The sequence below is a fragment of the Rhagoletis zephyria genome, unplaced genomic scaffold, assembly GCF_001687245.7.
Source record: "Rhagoletis zephyria isolate East Lansing unplaced genomic scaffold, Rhagoletis_zephyria_1.1 Rzeph_scaffold_00634, whole genome shotgun sequence".
Lineage (NCBI taxonomy): Eukaryota > Metazoa > Arthropoda > Insecta > Diptera > Tephritidae > Rhagoletis > Rhagoletis zephyria.
This window is the reverse complement of record NW_016157718.1, coordinates 104,475-132,097: the sequence shown is the minus strand read 5'-3', so window position 1 is coordinate 132,097 and position 27,623 is coordinate 104,475. Positions and strand designations below refer to the sequence as shown.

At 34.1% G+C, this 27,623-nt stretch overlaps 1 protein-coding gene across 1 annotated transcript in view; it reads right to left on the bottom strand.

Moving 5' to 3' along the window:
* Positions 1 to 21,173: 21,173 nt before the first annotated feature.
* LOC108360818 (uncharacterized) overlaps positions 21,174 to 27,623 on the bottom strand; it is a gene marked incomplete at its 3' end in the record, with an annotated part of 103,129 nt that continues 96,679 nt past the window's right edge. The window contains exons 7-10 of the mRNA XM_017613259.1: positions 27,171 to 27,416; positions 24,087 to 24,269; positions 21,928 to 22,053; positions 21,174 to 21,320 (exon numbers count right to left, since the gene is read on the bottom strand). Coding sequence (XP_017468748.1) covers positions 21,174 to 21,320; positions 21,928 to 22,053; positions 24,087 to 24,269; positions 27,171 to 27,416 — 702 coding nt within the window. The remainder of the gene's footprint in view (positions 21,321 to 21,927; positions 22,054 to 24,086; positions 24,270 to 27,170; positions 27,417 to 27,623) is intronic.

The window sequence follows — 27,623 nt, the reverse complement described above, 5'->3', positions numbered from 1 at the left end:
AGTAAATCAATTTTTGTGAGAAGTTGTTCTTACAGCAACTAGGAAGAAAAAGGTAGTTTATGTATGTAGAGGAATTTCAAATACAAATTAAAAATATTTCATCCCAGGAAGTTTTTTCTCAAGCAACGCTCTGTTTAAGACAAGAAAGCAAGTTTATACTTTCTAATCAGAATTTTTAAACCACAAGTATTACGGCAATAGAAGAATTTTCCTACATGGTTTCCTACGTGGTTATACCTCATACATATACTTTCTGCAAGTACACACACACACACATACGGCTACAAGTATAAAATTGCGTACGCTATACATTTTATTATTGCTTTACAGCCCCGCATATGGTAATAAATTTCAAATTAACCCTTTTTTATGGAGGCGGCAAGGGGTCGTCACAACCTCGATAACTACTGCTGAGTTACTGATGGCTACCAGAGATCAGAGGCTGTCAGTGCAACTGTAGTTGGTTGACTTTTGTGGTACAAAAATAATACGAAGAGGTGTTTTGTGACGAAACATTTTGAAGTGCGAACGACCGGATATTTGTATGGTGCAGAAAAAAGTTGTATTAACTCCCTTTTATGGCGTTGTTAAGAAAAGCAAATATTCGGTGAATTTTTTTATAGTATTTACAACGTGCAATAACAATTTTTGCCTTTTTTGGGACTTAGTACGAAAGCACTATTTACACTGATGTCGATTTACAAAGCAACCCAAGGAAATATGATCTAAAAATATAAAAACGTGTGCATCAAGCAGATGCATTCGTTTACCAGTAAAGTCGAGAAAATTGTAATTTTCTTTCTGATGTTTTTTTTTTTTGTTTGAATATTTTCAATATATTTTCGGACTACTTCTATCATCCAAATGCAATAAAAAATAGCATGTCCTCAAATTATTTCGCAAAGTACGAAGTTTATCTACTTTTTCATATGCAATTTTTAACTTAGCTGTTCTTTCAACTGTGACTCACTTAAGCATTTCATTTGCTATTTCTGGCACTGAACAAATATTGGATATGAGAATATCGATGGCTGAGTGGAAGATCGACTTATCTCGGCAGTCATTTCGAAAACGCTGTGCTTTAAACCAGAGGTGTACAGCTTTGGCAGAGCATTTTTGTAGTGTGCGTGCAATTGATGTCACTGTGTGCGGGCGAACAAGTCGTGTAGTGGAATGATGCTTTTTCGCTGTCTTCTGAAGCAGAGCGTGTATGTATACGCAAATAAGACGCGCACCCGCCCGCCAGGGGACGCTGCCCAGAGCTGCTTTAAACCTTTGAAGAACATACCTGCACACATACATTTGCTCAAATAAATCGTTATCAATAAATATGTTTGCATACGAAATGCTTTACCTCAATCGATATTTAATCGCCAGCAATCGCTACTCACTTTATTTTGCTCGATGTCGTTTTAGACAATTTCCACGAAATATCTATAATTCGCATACATTTGTGTATGTTACACGTCCTTTGAGAGTGTTTTGATAATAGGAAAAATGAGGTTATTTATCTCATTTAAAAGCGTTGGTAGAGTGCAATTCTGACCATTTTATTTGAAAAATATTTTATTTACGGAAAATTATGATAATTTCGTTTCTTTCAAAAACAAAACTTTTCTTGTCACACTGCAAAATGTGTTTGATGTTACATTTCACCCTGTTAAAGCGCATGTTATTGCCTTCCTGTCCTTGTCTATCTACCATCTGATTTTCAGGGCAAGCATCTCCCTGACAAAAATTCAAAGGGCAGAGAATGTGCCTTTTTTGCCTTACAAAAGTGTGACATTTTAAGAAACGAACACAAAAATTTCTCCCTTTTTTGGTAGAAACGAAAACACCATAAGTTTTCTTTTAAGTGAGCGTTGATGTTACTCATACGCAATGGAGAACGGCGGAGAATTTACGTTGCCGTCGCAATTTCACATTTGCATAAAAAGCTCTGTCCTTTGTCCAAAGCGATCAAAATATTTTGTGCACAGAGTGGGTTTGAGTTGAACTTTTTATGTACAAAACGATATAAAAATCGAGTTTATCATTACATTCATCACTGCGAACATATATGCTTATTTTATTGGTATTACAACACTAGGGAGTAGTTTTACATATGGCTCATTCCACAGTGACGGATGTGATATTTTAACTTACATTCTGAGGCTTAATTCTTGAACTATAATATAAAATGCTTTAAAACGAGTATTTTCTGTTAGGTTTCCGAGGTGTTTACCTCAAAACACAATGCCTGGAAAACAAATTTCAGAAATAATTTAATCCAAACGAGTTATATGAATTTTAGTCAGTGTGACGGATGTGACGAGTACATAAACCAAATTAGCTACTACTTACTTATATCAGATACATCAGATATATTTCTCTGCTAATTATGTCTTATGTTTATGATTTCAAATAGCTAAATAAAAATTTTCAACATTTACGCCGAATTTTCACATTTTCACACCAATAAGGAATCTCTTTGGAATTATCTTCTATTTTTCGTCTGTTTTACCCTTTAGCCCAGAAACTTCTCATAACGAAAATCTTCTTGTTACTATATTTCATATTTTTCTCTGTGCGAATCACTTCGTGTCTGAAATACTCCCAAAGCGCATTTTCTCTACAGATTCTCTTTCAATCGGTAGGTCGAGACTTGATGGGAGGGTTGTTGTGTAGCTTCCCACAAAAATCAAGTTTAATATTTTCTAAATAGGCTTATATGATTGCAAGGCTAAAGTGCGACATTGCAGACAACTACATAATTGGCGAGTTAGCGAAAAATGATACTCTTGCACTGATACCACCGCGCAGTAAGCAGATGACATCAACGCTGACCACCTATGGTTCAGCCTTGGAGAGATGGGCTTCATGTCAGCTTTTTCAACTAGTCATATGTTTTTAAAACCCAGTAAAATCAAGATCCTGCTATACCACGACTTCAGCAAGAAAATCAAAGCTCCTGATTTGTCTGTAAAAATAATTGCGGTAATCTGTATTAAAAAAAAAGCATAAATATTTGAATTCAAAATATAGAAAGTTAGTTACGTAGTTAAACATCTAACCTTGCACAGACTCAATAAACACCGCATTTGTTCGACAAATTTTTTCAATCGAAGCTTTCACTTAATTATTGTCTTACTTACATTGATTCCAAAAACAAAATCAACATCTCAAAATGTCTATGCGAAGCCACAATGTTACGTTTATTCGCGCTCTATGGCGTTGAATACTTTAATTTAGTTATTTGCTGTCAAATTTATATCAACATCTTCGTGCCACATAGAGTGCTCGCTCGGCTTCAGAAAGCACTTGAAAGCATTTTAACGAAGAATCTGTTTCAGCTTGATTGAAAGTGCTTAAGTATGCTTAAGTGTTTTGCCAGCAGATCGATTTGGCGCCCTAGATGCGTAGCTACTTTTAACTTTTTAGTGCTCTGGCGAATCCTACATAGCTACTTAGAATAGAAGAGCATCAAGCAACTCCCACAGGCGGAAAAGTGGGAAAAGAGATAGTATATTTCAGGCTTACTTTATTTGCTAGAAAACCAAATTCCCATATCTTCTCCACACTACAACCGTGCTTAGCTTTCCTTTGCGGTATTAAAATTGTTTTACTTTCCAATTTTTTTTGTATTTACATGCATCGTATTTGTTGTTATTTTTACTGTTGCTTTTTAGCAAAATTTGGCTTGTCATTTACATTGAATACTCGTAGGATGATAAGTATCAGGATTAATGCCAGAAGCTAAGTGTATATTGCAGAGCAAAGTGAAAAAGTCGTTTACCAAATTTCAATGCCATGGGGTATTAAGCTCAATTAAAATTTCTCAGAGGCAAAGCTAGCCAACTCTGTTTTGAGTTTTTCGGTTAAATTTATTGTAGAAAGTGATTACAGCAGGGATTGCGGTAAGTGCGAGGAGACTTTGCAATGAGTTAAAGTACAGCAAAGCAGGCACAATTTGTGGCTAATAAAATTTTCATTTCCATTTGCGGTATTAGTACATCGGAAACCCATTTAAATGTAATTTCGTTACTATGATGGACCACAGTTGCTATGCAACCAAATTGTAAAGTAAAGATATACCAAGTGAATTTTAGTAGATTAAAAAGTTACGTCACATGATATTTAAAATGCTTTTAAAGCGTAAATGATATTTTTATGAAAGTAAATATCTGTCATGCACACCCGTGAGTATTATGCCATTTTGCTATTTAAATACTAGTAGCTTATATATGTACATAAATATGTAGTTCATTTTACCATGGGTTATCAATCAAACTATTGCTGTTGACATTCTTTTAACTGCACGTTTCAAAATTAAACCGAACGATTTAGTCAATCAAACTCAATGTTTTTTTTTGTTTGTTTTAATTCAACTATCACTTCTAAATTATTTGTGTCATTAAAATGCGCTTGTTAGATTTTTTCGGTATTTTCATTAAATTATTCATAAGTGCAAGCTTATTTTTCGATTTACTAATTTGTCAAAAAGAAAATAGCTTAGTTAAGCATTTGTACGCTTAAATTTATACTACTCTTTTTCTATGCAATTTTCAAAAAATGTACATTTATTTGCCAGTGGACCTGTGTACAATACGAACTCACATTTTTTCTATACACAAAGTATGGTCGAGTACTCAAGCCTGCCATATATGTACAACTCTCATGAACTTTTTTTAAATAAACTTTAACATATTGACAAAATTTTGCTATTAATTTTTTTAATTTTAATTGTTTGTTTATAAAATTAATTATTTGTTATAAAAAATTCACAAAATTGCTACTACCGTTAAATTAAGGCAAGCAAAATATGATACGTCTCACAGATGTATGTGTATCTTCTCAGAAACTTTCAGTAAGGATATCAAGGCAGACTTAAGGTCGGTTCACATGAATGGTATATGAAGTAGGGTGGCTACTTTGAAGGTTACAATATTAACATTTTTCTTTCGGAACCAGGAAATTAATATTGATGAATAAATAAAAAATTTTTAACGAGATTTAAAAGTCACCTTACTTTTTGAACACACCTCGTATTTGCAAACCTTCGTTCATGTTTTTTTTTACTATCCACTATTTTTTGCCATTTGTATGTTTTACACTAAGCAATTGATTTATATTAATTTAATTAGTTTTCGGCAGCGTTTACGTCGTGCGCCCCGTGGCACAATCATTTTCTGTTACTCAATCGGCTTGCACAATTAATAAAGTAGATCTGTTGTGGTCTTACAAATTTGTAAAATTTTTTTGTTTTTTAGTTTATTGGTATAAGCTATAGAAGTTGTATCACACTTAATTTGAAATTTTTATAATTGGCACAAAGCTCAACCTTTTCCCCGATCGCACGATTGGCTAGTAAAGTCGTCCCTATCAGCTAAAAAGGGATAAAGAGGACGTCAACTAGTCTTCAAGATTGTAGTATGTTAGAAGCTGAAAGCGATGTCGTGAAAATTTTTTTGCAAAGTCCTCACCAAAGCTTAGCACCTTCTTTGAGTAAAATAGGCAGACTGCCATCTGCACGATTCGGGCATCTATAGGGATGAAAATTTTGGGGAGTAACATCGATACATCGATGTTTCGATGCATCGGAAAAATGAACATCGATTCTAAAATACATCGATATATCGATGGTTTTCGATGTTTCGAGATTTGTTAGGAAAATTTAATACTTTTCAATTCCAACTCTCTGTAATTCAATTATTGCCTTATTTATTTACCATTCCCTCCCTATAAATAGAATAGAAATGCATGCCGTCATAAGTTCGCTAAGCCTAAAGTTCCAAGGCCCAATTTTAATGACTAAGTATGCATTTTTAATATCGAAAGATAAGAGTAAACTCGGAATTTCTGAATGTTCCTTTTAAAAGAAAAAAATATAAAAATTCGTGGCCAGTCAAAAAATTTTAGGAGCATAATTCGATGTTAAAACATCACTGAAACTGGCATCGATGTATCGTCAATTTAGCGATTTTAGGAAATTGTAAACATCGATCGCAAACATCGAATTTTGAACCGATATTATCGATGTTTCAAAAATATCGATGCATCGTTTGCATCCCTAGGCATCTACACTCGGCACTGTTCTGGCAAGAAACCATTTACCTTGAAACTACAGTTTTCATATTTTCTCTCTCTTCTCTAAAAGAACTACAATAGTCTCACTCCTTGTCCCCGTGAAGGAGCAGATACCAATCCGCGAACCTCTAACGCTCTCTTTGTCGATTTGATTGCATCCCTTATTCGCCGATCTTATTAAATAATTTTTCGCACTAGGTATGAAAATTACGTTATCAAGTAAATTGTATTTTTATGTCACCTTACCTTACGGTACCTTATTTACTTTTGCACTCACATCAAACAATCTTTACTATGAAAAATTGCCTTGAAAGGAATTTCACCTAGCAGTTCGCGCCAAAACTATTATTGAACCAAGGTGTATGCCACTTTACTAAGGAGGGAAACTATTGAAATAGTTTTCCACACTAGAAAACACGTTTAACTATAAAAATAAGAGACATTTTTGCCGATAATTTAATTTGCAATATTCCAAATATGTATACCTGAACATGCTGGAGAATAAATATCATATATATATTTTACATCACTATTTATATGTTGTGCTGTATATATGTTACTCAATATTATATGCACGGAGTCGGTAATGGCGATAGGTATGCCTAGCGGAAGTTTAGTATTAACCAGAGATGCTGAAAACGGCCCTAAATGTTGATATGTATTGATAACTAAAAATTTGTGTCTCTCATACGCCATGGCATACGAGTAAGTTAGCCTAGTTAGCAAGAAGTTAATAAATAAAATGTGTTAGGACCCCACCGCTTCCAAGATATATACTGGTCTTATTTAATTTCATTAGAGTTTGAATTTTTTCCAATGTAAAAAGTATGGCATTGCAGAACGTAGGCAATGTAAGAAGAAAAAGTAACTGCTCCATCGGTTTTGCTGAAATATATCACCTCCGTCATCGAGAAATCCTTTGACATGAAATTGATAAAAATTGGAAATTTCAGATTCCGGTAGAAGTCTCTAAATTTAACTTGCCTGTTTCTGAATCCGAAAAACGACAATATAGATTTGATTGGTGTCAAAATTTGAACTGCTTTATTTTATGTACTCGTTAATATGTGTGTATATATTGTAACTGCTCCGAGAGGAAAAATTTTTTACGTACATACATAAAAGAATGGAAAGAGATTTATCAGAATTTGGCAGATTACGTAGGTACTCTTGTTCGACAAAGTCTTGGAAGGATGTTTAGTACTCAAATATAACTCCAACGATATATGTATCACATTTTGTGCTCAAGCCGTAAGCAAAAAAATTGTGGCTGCTTTTAGAATTTCGCCAGTTAATAAAATTTTTTCGAGACCCAGTTTAATGGCTATTTTGATTTTTTTTAATAAAGCCAAGAAATATTTAGATTCGTTAAAGCTGTTAATACATACTCACCACACAATCATGTTATAATTTATTCACTTCGATTTGTGTATAAAGTATCAACGGTAATATATTTCAAAATTGATAAAGAAAAATGCAAGAAATGTCTTAATCGTATTCAGATTAAAAAAGTATTGCTTTTGAGTACAGTCATACTATGTATGTATGTTTATATCATCACAAGAAGCTAAAACGAAATTGCCTAGTTACTCATAAGATACTCAAAAGATATAGTATTAAAAAGTGAATATTTCAAAATAATTTCTTATAATAATTTAAATACAATAAATTTGAAAAATAGATACTTTTTTAAAAATATCTATATAAAAAAGCTGTGTTGTATTTACAGGGCAAAAATGCGAGTAATAAAAACATTGAAATGTGGTACAATATTATTGAAGAGTAAAAGAACATTAAACTATTTTCTAACTACAGTATCCAATCAAACGATAAGCTATTAACTATGTAACGAGTAACACTAATAAATATATGTTATAGAAAGAATTTTTATTTGCAAAAACACGAACATTTTTTTGTTTCCTTTTTTTTTGATATTTTGTTTTGGCATCCCACTACAACCAATTTCTGAGTCAGTAATGCATTACATTAACACTTTGCCGCTACTACAACACTTGCAATTGCATGACACAATTTTTTAAAAATTATTTTATTTATTTTGTTTTTTTTTTTTAATTTTTTGTATGTTTAGCTATTACTTGGTATTTGTTAAGTTAAATATATATTTATTAGGCTAACTAAGTATGTATGTGTACATGAAAATTTTTTAAACGCGTAACACTTTGGCTAAAAAATACAGCCCGTTGCTAAACAAAACTAATAAATTTCAAAAATTATTGCTTGCATTTGCATAACCACTTTTTTGTTATTATTTCTCCTTTTTTAACTACGCAAAAAATCATTGCTCATTCACGTCCACTAAATCGGTATAAAAATTGTTAATTCAAAATTTTTCATTTTACTCTCAAAAAATATACAACAAGTAATTTTGCATTTCCGGGAAGACTAAGGTAATAAATCGAAGTGAAACGTACTAACGTCCAAAAGAAAAATTAAAATTTAGTTTTCATCTAATTTGCATGCAGCATCCGCCAATTATTTATGGACTTCAAGAAAAAAAAAAAAACAAATAAAAACGCGCTTGAACTAATAGTATGTATATTATTTGTAATTTGCTATTTGCTATTCAAAAAAGAGCGTGCTTAGAGAAAGAGACAGAGATAGAGAATTAGATGTGACACTACATGCCTCGCTGGCTGTTTTTTATGACGCGCGGGGTAAGCTACTTTCACGTCTGTCTTCTTCTCTTCTGCTATGTCTTCAATGCTTTACGCTGCAGTTTAGACGCTGCGCTTATTCCTCGGCTATCGGTTCGCTTTGGAGTGGCTTTAAATTCTATTTACCTCACCTCAAAAATTGATTGCATTTGGATGCTGTGTAGAAAAGAGTGTTGATTGATTTTTTATTTTTATTTTATTTTATTTTTTTTGTATTCTTCAACAACGAACAACAATTAAACAATAAAATTTATAATTTTTTTTTTTTTTTTTTTTTTTTTTGTGGGTGTTTTAAAACAACGACAACAACAATGAATTGGTGCTGAATTTTCTTACTTTGGCGAGTGACTTTTTGGGTAGGTCACGTGTAGGCGGTGCGGTTGTTGGTGTGCCGCGTTTATTGCTGCGATTTTTCTTTAACACGATTACGCGCATTGTGACAACAAGAACAACAACGACAACGGCGGATGTGACGGAAACGACGGAGACGAAATTTGCTATGGAATTACGAGTTAAAACGAGCGGATTTTTATTAAATTTTTTTTTTTTCACTTTTTTTAGCTGATCACTTTAAGTGGTGAGCAGCATTCGATTCTATACAATTTAAAACTTTAAAAGCTGAAATTCTGATTTGTAGTACAGAATTTATGACTTTTTGGTTGATCAGCTACTTCCAACTTTTCATTTTTTCTGCAAAACTTTTTGTTTAATTTTGCTTTTATAGTTTGTAATCGTCTTGTTTTCACAGATATTGAAAAAAAAAATTTTGAGAACTTGCTTTGAAATTACAACTTTTGCGTAATTTTTTTAATTTTAATTTTATTTAAATGTGAAATTTCAATGATTATTAGTTTTGTTATTTTATCGCAATAACGTACAGATCTTAAGAAGATTCGGCTTTTTAAGTGATAGTTTTTTATTTAATCTTAGATATATATATATATTTTTTTAATTAAAATTTTTTGTTAGCCTTTTTTGGTTCTTAACTTGTTTTCCATTAAATTATGCTACAATATTTCACTAAATTTTTTGTTTCTATTTTTGTTGTAAATACCACTTGTTTATAAGTAACACAGTTTTTGTGCGTGTTTCGTTTAAATTTTTGTTTAATATTTAACTACATTAGTTGCATATCTAAGTAATGACAAGTATGTTTATGAATCAAATAAATTTTAATTTCAATTACTTTTCTAAATTGCTTTAACTGGTCTTTGCATAAAATTTACATATACATATTTCTGTTTCCAATTTTCATGCAAGCTTTGCTAGATTTTTAATTGCAATGCCGATTTCCGCGTTTTCCAATACACCAAACACATTAAACCTTTTCAAGTTGTTTTGTTGTTGGCGCAATTTCAGCTGCAAAACGTATACAGACTTGTTGTATGCACTGTTGTTGGAAACATATCTATTTAAACTTGTTTGGTTTTAGTTTACTTTTTTACAAACTTTTATCAATTTAATTTAATTAGATTGTTTTAGTTGGGCATTTTCGCCTACGATTATACATATGTATGTACAAGCGCTGTATGTATACATAGATGTGCATATTCTGATTTTTTTTTTTTGTTAGTATTTTTTGTGTGTGTCTACGAAGCAAGTAGCTATCATTAAATTAAATTAGGACTTCAGCGAATTGAAATTTCATTTTGAATTAGCCTGAAAACAGTATTCGGAAATTTTAATATTTTTAAAAGCTTTTTACAATTATTTAAGTTTAAGTATTTACACACATTCATAATTACAAATATATATATGTATACGCCAGTAGCTAAACTGGGCCATTCAGTAGTTCTTATTTTAAGGTCATTTGCCATTTTGGCATTAACGTTTACAGCGTAAACATCGAAACATAAAAATATAGAGAAGCAGAAAAATTTTAATCTTACCACTTCAAATCCAAATCAAATTTACGCTCAACAATCTAAAAAATCTCCCTTGAAATAGATGAGTGGAAAAGGACATAGCTTTATTAAGCGTTTTTATATTGCACTGGGTTACAAAAGTTAAAATTTGTATGTTCGTTAAAGCATTTGGGCCTAAAACAGAATGATATTATAAGTAGAGGGAACGACGAAACCCGCGCTCTATGGCCAGTGTTGGACTAGGTAAGATGTGGCGAAGGATATGTACTGCGAACTGAGCTCTATTGTGCCCTTAGAGTTCATCATATTTAACACCTCGCCCTGTCCTGGTTCTCTGATGACACCAAGCAGTTTCCAGACTGGTAGAGAATTAAATTACGCAACATCTGGCCATAACCTCCCCAGCTATGTTAGTCGCCTTTGCGCAACCGCATCTAATGCTATGGGGAGCTGTAGTGACATTTCTGCTGAAATGTCGCAGTACCGTCAGTAGTCATCTTTACTTATCTCAGGGATATGGGGTTATACTTTTCAAGAAGTTCTTTTGCCTGCCTTAGTCCAAGCGTGTTCTTCCAATGGCTCTACTTAGCTTATGTCCTTCCGTTTTGAACTCTTCCCTGATGGTATGAGATACCACTGCAATGAAGCATTTTGGTCCTATTGTTCGAGTGGCTACTGCTTCTCTATCTAGTCTGTCAACCAGCTCGTTAATTTGTATGCCTTTGTGGCCCGAGACCCACAGCATCTGCACTTTGTTGTGTTTTCGCAGACTGACTGTCCTACAGATGGCAATGTGCTGCCTTCTTGACTGTCTAGACTAGGATAGTTTTCCAAATGGAGAATGGAGAACTTGGCATTAGCGCTGTTCATTCCTACCTCTAGGCTTTGCTGCCTAGTTCGGTCTTGAACTTTTTCTCAAAGGTTATTATCGTAGCCATGTCGTCTCTGTTGAGCTGGGAGATTGGGATCTTGGTTCAGATTTTCCCTCCCAGTGTGCTTGAAAGGCTGATTGTGTAAAACAATTTAGCCTGAGAGCAATCTTTTTTCCAGTTTCCAGTGAGTTTTGCCTACTTTAAGAGTTTCCTGACCTCTTTCCAGTGAGATGAGATTTATAAACATTTGTTACTTTGCCTCCCTCCAGTTTCACCCATCGCTTCGCCCAGTTCTCGAGCTTTGTAGGCCTTAAAATGGACTATAGTAGTCTGTGATAACTGAGCCAGTCCATCTTCTTAGGATTCTTACTGAATGTGCCTCTATGACTGTATGATTCTATGGTCCGACATCGAGGGCTCTGATAAGACCTCCAATCTGAGAATGGTCAGTGTTCATTATTGGTATAATGCCCTAAAGCGTGGTCGTACTTTGTTCTCCGATGAATATTGTAAAATTCGTTCAATAAAACATATAAGCACGCCGTGTAACTAGTGACGTTACGTAATTACACATCTCAGGTACCTCGTCAAACAATCAGTTTTTTAGTGATTCCGCTACCTAAAGGTGAAGAGGTGCCTATTTTCTAAAACTTAGCTTTTGATGCAGAATGACAGATATTGCAAAACTACATCGATTGTTCATCCCTCCTGAAAAATTAAAAAAAAAATGTGTTTGGCACTTTTTCACCAAATAAAATTGTTGAAGACAATAATTTTCTATTTTTTTCCAAGAACTCGACTTACTATGTGTATTATCTGCAATGCAAATATATATATATATGAAAATAAAAAACACTAAATGGCCCAGCCAATATCAATTAAAACTGACTCTTGCTATTACTTTTTTGAAAGAAAAAAAAATTACGCTTCTTAATTGAAAAGCTTTACAAACGCGTACTCCACTCCCTTCTTTTATAAACAGGAAAAGAGAGCAAAACTATTAGTAGTATGTAGTGAAATAAAAATCTATTTCAATGTGCCATGTTAGCGTGTGACACTACATTTATTTAATACGTGGTATTAGTGGTAACATTAGCTTTGCGCTAGTGACTTAAAAAAGATTAGCGGCAGTACTTTTCGTGAATGTTTACTAGCGAGTAGCAGCAGAATTAGTATTTTGTTAGTTAAAAGTGGTGCTGGCAGTAGAAGAGTTTTGTGTGGTATTAGTTGTGAGCTAAGCGAAGAAATTTCTAAAAGGCAAAACAAATATTTGTTTTTTACTTACATAAATTAGCAAAAAATATTTTGATTAGTTAGAATTTTTTAAACTTTTTCTCAACAGCGACGAAGAAAGTGTAGATTTTTATTTTGACACCAGTAAACTTTCTTTTTTGCTTTTTTGTCATTAAATTTTCTTTCCAAAAATTTGCGAGTTGCTGAGTTAGTAGCATAAATGGAGTTCAAGCTTGATTGCTTTTATTAACACTTTTATGATTATTTTTTCACGTAAGCTTTACACTTATATTTATACTTTATTCATACAATTTTTACAAATATTTTATGGCTTTTGCTGTAAATATGTATTTTCTACTTTATTTGTGGTGGTACTTATTTTATTTTTTATGATTGCTATTTTGTTGCAATTTTAGATATGGTATGGATTTTTGCAGAATTCTCTTATGGCCCATGAGTGAAGTCAATCTTTAGCGATTCAGCACTCATTAGTTTTGATATTCCCGCCTCTAAGGCAATGTAAGCTTTACCAGCAATAGAGCAAATAGGACTTAAATTAGTTTAGGGCGTTCACTTCCCAGAATCTATTCCAAATTCCGAGGCAGAACGGCTTGAACAGATGGGAAAAAGAGGAGAATAAAATGGAATTGCGGCTAAATATACATAAATAATAGCATGGGCCGAAAATCCGCTTTTTTAGAATTTTGATTGGTAATAGCAAAAATATGGTTCATTATGTTCTAAAAAAAAATCTGCGTGAAAGATGAAAATTTTTGGTCACTATCTTAGGCTCGCCCAAGTCCATCAAAGTTTAAGTAATAAAAAAAATTTTCTTCTTAGCTTACTTCGATTCTCTACAAAACGGGTCGATGTACCAAATTATGTAGGACTAATACTTTCGAAGATACATACAATTTTAGTAAAAAAATAAATTAAGTAATGTATATATTTGATTTTAGCACATTGAACTTTGATGGACTTGGGCGAGCCTAAGATATTGACCAAAAATTTTCATATTTCACACAGATTTTTTTAAAGCATAATGAATCATATTTTTGCTATTACCAATCAAAATTCTAAAAGGCGCGGATTTCCGGCCCACGCTAATAAATAAATATGTATATATATGCTAGAAAAGAATCCAGCTTAGGACTATGATTCTATTGAACAATCCTAATCCTACATATGTATGTCTGAAACGTCGTATAAATAAACATTCAGAATAATCAGTACACTGATGGTTCAATAACTAAAGAAGGTACCAGAACAGATGAATAAGGACTAAGGTTGAGATATTCGTAACGTAAGGGAAAAAAACAAGGCCATTTTCATTCCATTTTTTTTTTATTCCATCCTTTAAGGAACTGACGAAGTCACGCAAGAATAACTTCAGAATAATCACGGGACATAGCCTTGTGAACTATCACCTCACAAATTCTGGAGGGATAACAAGACTGCTAGTCCAATTTTGGAACGGTGCCTTCGACACAACCGCAAAGGACAATTGAGAGTTTGTCTTATATCCGGGGACGCGTTGGAATCCACAGGTTTAAGCTGAATATTTACCAAAATTTCACTCGTATTCTAGATTAAGAGCTACATTATTTTATGCTGGCACTGTAAAGTAGGAACGGCTCTTGTTTTAAAAACCCAAACTGACCAATAATAAACGTCTACCTTGACTCACGTTGTATTCATTAATCTTCCAATGACCTCTTCTTTTACTAGCCTTCCTTTGTCTGCGACCGGACGAATTGATAACCTCCTCTTTATTGAAGTCGCCTAAAAATCATTTGAAGCTTGTGTTAAAATTGTCCAACAGAATGAAAAAAGTGTTATGCAATACACCAAATAATTTTTATTCTGTGACGGCACTAAGGAAGTTCGAAAAGTAGTCTCACTGCCCGTCGGAAATCGTTGCTTTGGTTACTTTAATAGAGAAATTTCATCTTATTTCATTTGCTGTTATGGCTAAAAGGGTACAGTGTGGGTGTTCACACTAGCCTAATATAACCTGATATCTGGTTAAAAATTGTTATTCTATAGATAGTGTATTTTATTGTTTTAAACTGAATAAACAAAGATAACCGATAACCTGGCAGGTGTGAATACGTACAGTTATCTTACAGGAAACTAAATGGCTGTTGAATAGTCTAAGCCTAGGTGACCTTCTTAGGGCCGTTTGCACCATGTCTAGTTAAAGCTAACAAGAGGTACATCCTTCAGTTAAGCACATCGACTGCTTTATCGATCACATTTTTTTATGCTGGGTGTCGATAATCCCGATAAAGATCTTTAACTGGGAGTTATGGCACTACGCATTGAAATGAAAAAAATTCGTGCCATTTAAAAAATGCCAAGTTGTAATGCACTTAATGACTATTTTTGGAAAGTAATGACACGATTTTTTTTTTTTTTGTTTTATTTTTTTGTAATGCCCAACTTGTTCATTACAATTTTTGTCATTTAATGCTTAGTGGAAACGCAGCATTAGAATTAACCAGACATGGTGCAAACGGCCCTAAGAAGGTCACCTATCAGGTAAATCCACAATACAGAGACAAGGTAGATTTGATAGCATGAGAAACAAACTAAAACATGGGTCTGATTTCAGATCAGCGAGTGCTATGAGATTTAAGCTCTCTAGACTCCCTAAAACTTAAACTGAAATATGTTGGTGCGTGGTTTCTGGAGTTCTCTAAAGCTGACACCAACTGCCTGCAGAGCTTCGTTTTTGGTATGCAGCGCTTTTCTCAAGTTCCGAGTAATTACCACTCAAAATTGTGTGTTTGTGAGAATCAGTAAACTTTTTGGAAAGTCTAGTATCAAACCATGTTAAGGACTGTCATGCATCGAAGCAGCTGAAAAGTAACAAAGGCTTACATGAAAATATAAGCTTCAGTTAATGTTTAAGTATTTCTAATCCAGGCTGAGTATTTTTGGCTGCTTTCTGTCTATGCAGGTTTCCTACCATCTTAACCCTTTAAAATTGAAAATATTTTTTATTTATTCCTTTTGGTATTCTGATTGCTTGAACCTCACTCTGAAGCATTACCGATTTGGTAATATTTTGTGATTATTACAGCTGTGAAGGATAAAGCAGTATCGATTTTGTGGAAAATATCCGCATACTAATAAAAAGTTGGCATTTCTTTTTTTCAAAGAGCAAAAGTTTTCTGCAGTACTAAGGTCTCGAAGTAAGCAGCAACATTTTACTAGTTTGAAATTAGATGCCTTCAACAATTTGTATATACGGGTAAGGTATAAACTGACATCGCTAGTGCGTAAAAGGAACAAGTTGTTTTTTGTGTTAGTCGAAGCATGAAATTGTTACCTAATTTTTAATTAATCGCTATATAAACAAAATGGTTTTTTATTAGTTAATTTTTGAATGCAATTTTTTCGGTTTCTTAGTCTATTTTTATCAACTTTTTTTTCTAACTACACTTCACATATTACTCTCGATTTTTAATATACGTATTAAAATTCACTATCACATTTAGCGCAGTAATAATTTTTTTTAAACTGTTTCACTACTTTCGTATTTTACATTCGCACGCGCTATCATAATTTTAATTTTTTTCTGTTTTTGAATTTTTTTTTAATAAAAGTCAACCACAGCCTTCAACTACACCCACTTATAACCAGACACGCATTTGTGACCGCAAACACTTCATTGAATGATGGAATTTGGCTGTGTGTTCGAGTGTACGCGCCTAAAAGCAGACTCCAATGCAAAAGAAAAACACAACGCAACAAACTGATTGTTGGCCGACGGCTAGCCTTTGCAATGACAATTGCAGCAACCACAAACAGCGAATGACTACGAAATGTATTTCATTCACAAAATTCACTGACGCCTACGATTTGCCCAGCGCACACGCGTTTCACTCGTTTATTATTTTTTTTTATTTTTTTTTTGCTGTCACCCAGCTAGGTGACTTCGAACATTAGTGAACTTTTTGCTTGGCGGCTTTAGCGTTGGCGTTGACCAGCGAACAACGAGCAGCGTAGCAGACTTTTATTTGGCACGCAAGCGAGAAACAAATCAACATTTACCGTTTTTCCGTCCGAAATACACTCGAATTGTTGCAGCACGTGACTGACTGTGCGGCCTGTAACGCCTTTCGTTTTTATATTAACTCAAGTAACTCAGGATTTGCGTGAGTTGCAGTGTTGCATTTTTATTGTGATTTTTAATTTTTGCTGTTATTGAATTTGCATTACGCTCTGCAAAATACGAGCGACTTTTCCCATTTTCGCAGCTGCAAAGCTGATGATTTTTCTGCACTTCCTTGACAGGCGATACTCAGCTGTGAGCGAATATTCTCTCTTGCAGTATTTTGCGCGCGTGCTCTCCCTCTCTCCTTCTCTCAGCCAGAGCTATCTTTCTCTGTTTTGGGCGCTTATGCTTACACTTTCGCTTGACTACGCCACACTTCACTTCACTGCACTATCTGGCTGGCTACCAAGCGATTTTGACACTCCACTTTGACCCTTCTTCTTCCTGCTGTTTCACCTACACTTTCCGAATTTAAGACTTAAAAACTACTTTTTGTCCTTTGCAGAAACATTTCTTTCACAACTTTCTAAGCAGAGTTTTTTTGGATTTTTTTTATAATAAAACTTGTGCGTTTGCTATTCAATAACATTTCTTTTTAGTCTATTTGTTTTCTACACACTGACTCATGCTCTATTTTGCACACTTTCTCTTTACATTCTCTCTCACGATTTTTCGTTGGGGCCTTGTAAAGTTGTATATTTATAAACGCCATACAAAATTGTGGTGTGTGGTGTGCGGAGGAGGATTGGCTGGCATACCGATTTATTTTTATCCGTTCACTTTAGGACACATGCACTTCTCGACAATTCGCCTTTGACTTTCCTTCCCTATCCACTACACGCATATATCCTGCAATAAACAATCATTCAAAGTCTTATCAATTAACTGGGTTTGCAGTCTAACTGTTTGGCTTCTACTAACCACTACTTTCAAATCATTTGCTAGTAGGCAATTTTTTCATACAATCTTCGCTTTCAACGCCCAAAAGCGCTTTCACTTCCGAGTAGCAGTCAATTTTATGTTCTCAACATTTTTATTGCGCCCAACCTTCACCTTTCACATGTCTCTTCTTCTAATCGCACTTGGTTGCACGCTTTCTCCTCCACACCCTTCCGTCTTTTGTTAAAAGTATAAATATTTAGTCGCGTGTTTTTTCTTCGATGAATCGCTACCGTGATTGCCGCCGCATCTGTCTGCCTTTTTTTTTGTCTTCTGCACCTCTTACCCACAGCAGCTTTTCCTTTTTTTGTTTGTGACAACTACACTGTAAAATGTTTCTTTAGCTGCTTCACTTTGCTGCTACAACTGCAGTAACGACCTCGCGCTCAATCGCTTGCCACTTGACTGACATTTGCGGGAGTTATATGTGACAGTTAGAGCAGCGTTTAGTAAGTGAAAGAGACTCCATGGCACCGTGGCACATACATAAGTTGTAGGGTGAGTAGGTCACATGCGCATTGCGACAGACGAACGAGTTACTCAGCTCAGCTGTGAAGTTTAGAAATGTCAGCGTGACAGCTGTTTACTGGCGCGCACACATGCAGCTAAATATGCATACGTAAATACATACAAACACTTTCACTAGCCAGCGCAACACAAGCACTCAAACAAGTCTGCTAAACTGTGCAGCCTTTGCTCCTTTTGCTACGTTGCTGTGCTAGTGGCGGCTATTGTTGTTGGCGTTGGCATTAAGTAGGTCAATGTCAATTTTGTTGGCCTGAACCTCTCGGCGACCGTAATTTTCCGCTCTACAAGCTCAGCAGCTTTTAGTAAACTTTTCATAAAAGCTCCCAGCTCTGTTGCGTGCACGTTGCACCTGTTGCTCGCTCTATTGCTCAGATAGAGGTTTTACTCTGTGCGCGTGCATATAAAATCTGCAGAGAGCTTTGAAGATTTCCGCCCACGGGCGCCGTTTTGAGCATCACTGCTGCATTGGGAAATGCTAGAATGCTTTTAAAGCTGTTATGGGTACTGTCTTGTCTGCAAGCAAAGCTCTTTTAAGCTTTCTATACACTTTGTATAGGCACTAGCAGAGTAAAAGCTCTATCTGCCCATCACTGTTATAGAGAAAAATTAACTCTTAGGAAATGTTATCAAGTTATATAGCTTATGAAGGTTATTTTATTCTTTATAGCGCGTATGTTAAGAAAAAAGTTTTTAAGTGTGTCCTATGAAAGCTTTTATAAAATAAAATTTTCGGAAAAAACTCGGATAGAGAAACGTGGAGGTCGTCTAAATTGCTGACCTAAATAATACTTGTATACGTTTGGAAGCTTTTTTAACAGTTATTTCAATTTCCAACTTTAAAAGTTTGAAAATGTTTTACTTCGCCCCAGCGATGTCGCAATTGTTAATAATATTTAAAACCCCTTTTCAGAGTAGAGGTTATATTTCTGAATCGCCGGACCTTCAACACATGGAACAAATAATTTTATTTGATCGCTTTATAGGTGAAAAACTAATTAAGTTAGCGATGTTTTGTCCAATTTTGGCTATTGTCCTAATTTAATGATTACACTGGATCTCAAACTTTGTTTTTTTTTATCCACCGGATGCCAATATCCAATTCCTATGAAGAATTTCTCGGTGATTCTGAATATCAAGTTATTTTTATTCTATGTGGACAACTTTTCGAGATATTTTCAAATTAAGATTATTCAGCTTTAAAAAATTTAGTTCCACTTAATCACGCATATCTTACGAACCGATTGAACAATCGTAGTACGAGATACAGTAAATAAAGCCAACGAGATTTTCCTTAAACCACATATACATTACTTTTCGATGGAATTGATAGTTTCTGATAAGTTGATTAATTATTCCAATTTTTTTTTTGTTATGAAAATATGCAAAGAAATCAATTTTTAACAGGAGAAAAATTAAAAAAATAACAGATTCTGTGTAAATTTTTCGCATTTGTGTTAAATCCTGATCTGTTGCAAAAAAAAAAACTCAAGTTACCAATGAAGAAAATAAAAAAGATTTTTTGTATGAAAAATGATCAGGAAAGAATGTTACGCCATGTACACCTGAGTAACACTCTTTTCTAGTGTTGAAAAGTATCGAGTACTTTTGAGGTTGAGTTCTTTGGTATCGATACTTTTAAGGATCGGGTATTTTTCAGAATACTAAATATACACTTGTTGTTATCATTTCAATGACTAGTGTAGAAATCTTGCAAGCTGGCAGCACTTTATTCAAATTAATATATTAATTCCAAATTACGTCAAATGAATGGCTACTAAAAAAAGGCCGGTAAATGTAATTAAAACTAAGCACTTTTTACTATCTATTCAGTACTTTTAAGTATCCTGAGTACATGTATCAAAGAGATGATTGGAACCGAGAATTTTTGAGTACCGAGTACTTTCGAGTTCTTTTGTGAGTACTTAGTACTTTTGAGTTTTTTTAGGTTCTGAGTACTTTCGAGTTCTTTCGTGAGTACTGAGTACTTTGGAGTATTCAGTATCGATACTTTTAAAAATCGGGTGCTGTCGATTCTTTTGAGAATCGAGTTCTGAGTGCTTTTGGCATCGATACTGCCCAAGACTAATTTTTATCAAAAATTCTCTTTGATTTGGGTTAGTTTGATATTTTGCTAAGAATCTGCTTAATTGCTTTTTCAGAATTCACTAGTCCCTTTTTATTACTTTTGACCGCTGTAGTCCCATTGTGTACCACTCTGTGACTGTCAAATTTACAAATCTACAAATCTCGCGATCCCTGTCTCAGGGTAAATTTAAATGCAGACTCTGTTGCCATTCTAGTGATAATTTCATAAACAAACCGTTTAGATAAATGTGATAACTTTAAGCAGAGGACAAAGAATTCAAAAAATAAATAAGAAGTACTACCTACAGATTCTTGAGGCACACAGCAGACGCCAACATTTTGATTCGCGGAGTCTTCATTGCAAAACCATAATAGATTAATAACCATGTAAAACTCTGAACTAATGTCATTCGGGATGACGTCTAAAATATTTGCGAGCTTTATAAAAGCATGATCAAAGTCACATAGGTTCAATGATTGCAAGAACTTGAGCATGTTATGGACATGAAGATGCCTCCTTGAAAAGATCATTCGACCATGGCGCCCAACGAAAGAAACATGGATTGAATCGATTTTTTAGCAAAATAGTGTGATTCTAAATTTGGCGAAGGCGCCAAATGACATTTTCTGACAATTCATGTACTAAGTTTTTAAATTATAAAATAGTATAAATGTTGTAAATTTAATTGTTTCAAGAAAAGCATAATTTCATGTAGTTATACATCGTTTTAAGGTTTACTTAAGCCTTTTTCGCACAATAAATCTTGGAATACCAATATGCAATATTTCTTCAAAACGACTTTGCTTGTATTTAGTAATTCAAGTAGATCAGTACTGTTGCACTCACCTGCGCTTTAATGGCGGCAAAATGTAATTGCTTAGCTCGCAAATCAAACTTTTTCAAAGACAAGTCCTCCTGTAGCTCGTTGACCTTGTTGTAGAGTTGACCCTCGATGCCACGTTGCTGCGTACGATTCAAACCATCCACGGTATCCTAAGTGAAGCAAATTTTTTTTAAATCATACTCATTTATTTATTTAAAATAATAATATATGGGATGAATCTAAAATAAAGGACGCTATTCGCAGGTAGCGTAAATTATATAGACTAAAGGCTATTTATTTTGGAACGAATTTCCGTCATACCTTGTCAAGTTTGGTTTGCAGACAAAAAAAAATGGCACTGAAGATGGCACAACGCCGAAACCGGTTTGTCTGCAAAACAAACTTGACAAGGGATGACGGACATTCGTTCCAAAATAAATCATCTTACCACCCTGTCGGAAAAATCAACCAACACCAACACACTAAAGGCTAACTTAATTTTAAAAGCTGCACGAAAACTGCAGTCATAGGAAGAACTATACAGTTATTAAAAACACATGGTTTAGCTACTACTTTTCAACCCTTTGGCAAAAGTTTACCTCTAAGTAAAAAAAAAATATTAAAAACTTAATATTTTGCATAAGTTCCTTGCAAATTTTAGACATGTCTGCTGAGCGAACGGCAAAATAAGCAACAGCAATAAATTCGAAATCAATTTCATAAAAACTCAATAGCACCAGACCCCCACTATACATATATGTAAATATAAATATTTACCTGTAATAAACGTATTTGCATTTCCAAATCATTCGCCTCTCGCTTCAGTGATTCCAGTGCTGGTCGCAGTGCTAATGTTGAATGACGATCGAAGACCAGCTCGTTGCGCAAAATTGGAGCCATCTCCTATGCAATGGATTTAAAGATAATTAAATTTAGTTTTTTTCATTAGCTAAAAATAAAGTAACACCAAATGTGATCGAGATGCAGGTAGGCTCACTAATGAGGGGGTGAATATTTTATTCAGTTTATATGAGACATTCTTTTTCATATCGGACAACAATTTGGTGTCACACTTTCGATTGGCTTCAAATTTTTTGTATTGGTTCTATACATGAAATAAGCTAACACGTATTCGAGGATTTTTTTTTTAATTTTTTTTTTCTTCGTAGATATGATCTTTTAAAGTTTGCTTTTTTTCGTTATTGTGATTAATCATGTACTAATTCAAATCGTTATATATCGGCATCTGCGCATCTTAGGGACTTCATCTTAACGTCGTTTTAAAGCTAACTTAGCTATTAACAGTTGAACTTTTTGAAGATGATTTGCATATTGACGATCAGTGAATTAGGGATTTAAAATTATACCATCGTATTCCTTCTTTAATTCTCTATAAAAAAAAAAAACATGTTTTGAAAATTTTGACGTTTTTCAAGAACTATTTTTAAAATTGTTTTATTTTTTTGTGACAATTTTGTCACTGATTGTGACGAACTGATTTAAATCGCATACAGATTTCATTCATTTACAACCCTGCATCCGCATCACGGGATCACATAGATTTAAAAACTGTCAAACTTTTATTGGAAAATTCACACAGATCGCAAAGCTTGTATTGTCGGTGTTTATATGTGGAGGGCTTTGGAATTCTAGAAGTCTTAATTTCTGTAACTACGAAACGGCGAAAAATATGCGACACAACGTAAATAAAAAACCTTATTTCCTTCAATTTATTATTTGTTGTGTAGTTTATCGGCTGACCTCATAGCACATAGAATGAAAGATAGTCTTGCCTTTACCTTGTCACTCTGATATGCGTGCAACTTCTTTTATAAAAGCCCTTTGTGGGATGCTGATAGTGTTGCCTGAGCAATGGCATGCAATACCGCAATAAAATTAAGCCGAGCAGTCCACCCTGCTACGCATGCATTCAACTCAGCTTGGCGCGTCGAACTGGGGTGGGGTTTTTGCGAAGAAGTGTATCTGTTTTCAGCTTACCACCCCTAAAACTATCATATCTCTTATGAGACCACTGAATAGTTTGCATCCCGTCGTATTACCATTGTGTGCCGCCGTCCTGTCCAGTCTTTTGGTTAACATCCATGAGTTCGAGGCTTTCCCAATCGCCCCTTCCTCCGTCGCTGACGATGATCTAAGTCGATCAGCCCCTAAATCTGCACCGTGAGGTCTTATCACAACTTGAGCGTCATTCGGTCCGACTGTTTTTTCACGCTTCACCCAGCCAAAACAGTCATTTTACTGGTTTAACTCGATGACTTGACTCGATTGAGTTGTTATCAGTGCAAGCCTCATCAATATCGGCACAAGAAAAAAATAGAAAGCGACACATGGAAGGTAGCCGAAATTTAATATTTCTAATGCTTATTTAGTTGCCTTCCGGAATTCAAATTTGCTTCCCACATAATTTCTGAAAATATTACCAAGTAACTGGCTCATCCATGGGAAAGTAAATCGAATATAGATCTTTTCGTCCGGTATATGTTTGCCTAGCCAATATAGACTAAGGTGGCCGCCTTAGTTGAAACTCTTCTGCAAGGAATTGGAATGTGGCCAATAGCAAGACAAACCTTAAGGAATCTCATCAAATCCACTATGAGCCTCCATGCTGTAGCGTATTCGAATGTACGTCGTATAGACCTAGTGACTTAAAGCACGTTCCTATACCTTCCTTCTGATATTAACTAAATACTAAATTTATTTTCGATAACACACTTGAGTAATTGTAATTTATTTAAATGGGTGAGAGGTTTCATAAAAAAACTAAATATTTATTTCTAAAACTTATTTCTTAACGTTTTTACTTGTTGACAAGTTTCTTGAAACTCAATTTAAAATATTTTTTTACAGTATTGATGGGCCCCATCAAGATCACATATGATATCTCGATATGATTATACATTTTACTTAGCACTTACATTGAAATCCCCCGTATCGTCGACCTCGCCCGGTGGTTGTGGCGGTGCAAAAATGCGCTTAGGAACTTTTTGCGCCTGCGATGGCAGCGGCAGAATGCGTACGAAATTTGTGAGGTCCTGCGCCGCTGACACTGAGCTGCATTGTATAGTGAGTGAGCTATAACGCTTCGCTTGCACTGTAGCCTGCGAAATGAATTGTGGTAGACAATAATGAATATAAATGGACAAAGACAATTTAAAAAAAACGCTTAGAATTTGATATGAATTAATTGAATTAAAAAAATGTTTTTGTTTTAAAACTAATAACTAATTTCGAATAAACTCATTCTATATATACACACATACATATATGCATTGGTATAAATATAACTTTACACGTGGCCATTGTAATGGAAAAAATGATTAAAATTAAACAAATATTCACATCGATTCCATATGGCTATACATGGTCTCTGCGAATTTTTAATTTTTGTTAAAACAACCACAATATTCGTATATTGTGGCACTCCTACATTGCTTAACCCTTGTGAGAAACCCCAGGTACAGTTATACCTATTCCCACCTTTAAACGTTAAAAATTTATTTTATAATTCTAGTAGAGGAGTAGGCTTCCTCAAGTGGGCCCCGAATTTACCACGATTAATATTTTTCAATAATATTCAGGCAGCGCTGAGTTTTGTAGTCGAAAAGTACACTGTGAAAATTTTGTTGCAAAATTCGAAATAGTTTTTTTTTTAACAACAATTGAAAATTTGTGCAGTGTTTTGGAAATTTTTATTTTTGATATTTTGTTGGTTAAAAAAAAAAACTATTTGGAATTTTGCAACAAAATTTACACAGTGTACTTTCCGACTACAAAATTCGGCGCTGCCTGAATATCATTGAAAAATATTAATGCTGGTAAATTCGGGGCCCACTTGAGGAAGCCTTGCCCAGAGCTTTAATTTTATTTTACCCTAAAACTAAGTTTTCTAAATCCATTTTGGTTAGTGCCACGTTCTTAAGACTTTAAAAAGGTAGACTTTTGTTAAGATTTTTAAGGTTATATCCTAGATCATATATACAAATGTACCTAAGAAAATTAATTTGCAAATAAATTCATACAAATGTTCACAAGTACACCGTTAAATGTTTATAATTTTTTTATATGGTTCATGGTTAACCGCACATTGTACGCGCGCATAATTTGTTTAAGCCACCTTTCTTGTGTCAACTGTGGCCAAACTTTTACAGATGTGCACACAAGCACAAACATTTGCAATAACTATTTATTAATTTACATGTCCGTTTGTTGTATTTCCATGAATTCGTTTAAAAACATTTTTTTTTTTTATTCTGAGATATTTATGTGTATGTATGTATGTATATATTCATCATGGTTATACGTTTGCAGTTTATTTATGTCCATTGTATGTATGTATAGGTAACAATCAACATAAACTGTGGAATACCAAATGAATGCGAAAATGTATTTTCAATGCAAATGTATCGATTGCACAGAAATAAACAAAAGAAACAATGCAAATTCAGTTAATTACTTAATAAAGTGGTTGAATACGTTGTGTCAGTTATTGTTGTATGCAACTTTATGGCACAGGCAAATAAGCCAAGCCGTCCATTTCGGATGAATGCATGGACAATATTTAAGTAAATTACGGGCTGTTAAATCACTGCATTGTACTGATAGAATTTAAGAAATTTCCAAGTAAAAATTCGAAATGCAAAAATGGACTGGGTATTGTCGTACTGGCTCATAACCACTCTAAAAGAGAGACTGTTATGACTTTTATAATAAAAATCATAGCTTAACAGTTAAAACTGCATTTATAGTGTTCTGATCAAAATTATACGTCATTTTGTGATTTTAATTTTTTGGATCAAAAATAATCATTACTATTGGATTTTTATTTTTTCGGTCATATTGCAACCGTTATACATATTCAGATTTAATTTTTTGGATCCTAAAAGCTTTCAAACCAGAATAACGAATATTTGTTATCAAAAAAAAAATCCGACTTTTACTTAATTACTCCTTAAATAACCCCTTAAATAAATGTTTTTTCTAATTTTTATTTCATAAATCCAAAATAACAATTATTTTTGATGAATTTTTCAATGAGAGGTTTCTTTAATAACTGTTATGTTCGGCCCCTGTTCCAAATAAAATTCAAAAAAGCAAAATAATTTTTCACTTAACTTGGCTGTAAAAGTTTGTCTTCAGTTTGTGTCCATTAAACAGATGAGTGAAGGTCGTGCCCTTGTCGTATCTCCTACTATCAGGTTATATGTAAATACCCAAAAATTTTAAATCAATTTTTGTTGCACCAACAATATACATACACATGTTCAGCTTTAAATATTTATTATTTGATACTACTATGAATATTATATGTTCAGTCAAAAAAATTTACGTCGAATTGGTAAATGAAAAAAAAATATGAACACAATTTTTAAAAGGTCACCATTTCATGTCGAACTGAATGACAGACAAGTTTTAGTCATAGCTAAATTCTAACAAATTTAAATTTTTGAACATGCAAGAATTTTGTTGCAAATAAATCTATTATTGCCAATAAAAAAAATTCCCTTAAGGAGAATAAAGCAGTTATTTCTCGTATCCAAGTCAAGCTCTTCCATTCAACGAAAGAACAAATTAAACAGGCCTTTACTGATAACATTTCAAAATGTTAAATGCTCACAGAGGATGCATAATTTCCATGCAAGGTATGAGCTCATACATTTTTAACCTAAAAAAAAACAAAATTAAAAATAAAAACTCACTACATGCCTATATGAATTTTGTGCACTCTCTTTCGGTGGCGCGTCCATTCGTGACTGCCACCTACAAATCGCAAACGAATGTCATAAATTGTTTTCCCTAAAGCAATTCATTCCGTTGATCCAATGCACTATATTTATTCGCCTCGTGAAGAAATATATGTATGTATGAACATATGCATGTTCGCATTTAACACTTTTCGGCCTCTGTGAGCATGAGCCATTCACACAGACCCGCCGACGGATACACCACACCACACACTCACTCACTCACTTAAATACTATTTATGCATGCAGCTTACTTACCTTATTCGCAATAACATCGGCACCCTGTAGTATCGATTCGGCGATAATACTGCATAAATCATTGTGTATCTCCTCCAGTTCTTGCATCAATTGCGGCACCGTCTCACAATGGTATGTCTCCAGCATGGCATTGGTGGCATGCAACTGTTGCACGTACGCATTGTGGGCATCAATGTATTCGGTGAGTGAAAGTTGCGTGGGATTTTGACGATGCGATATGTAGCATTGTTTATAATCCAAACGACACTGCAATGAAACAATAACAATATATGCGATTAAATAACGGCGGCGAAGGCAAAGAGTGTAAATATGTATGTATGTGCGCGCATAACTATTGTGTGAAGTCATGATCATTTGTTGAAGAACAATTATTTAGCACTTTTGATTGCTGCAACTTGGCGCAATCGCTTAGGGTAACTTTCATTGATACATAAATGGTTAGCGAAATAGCTT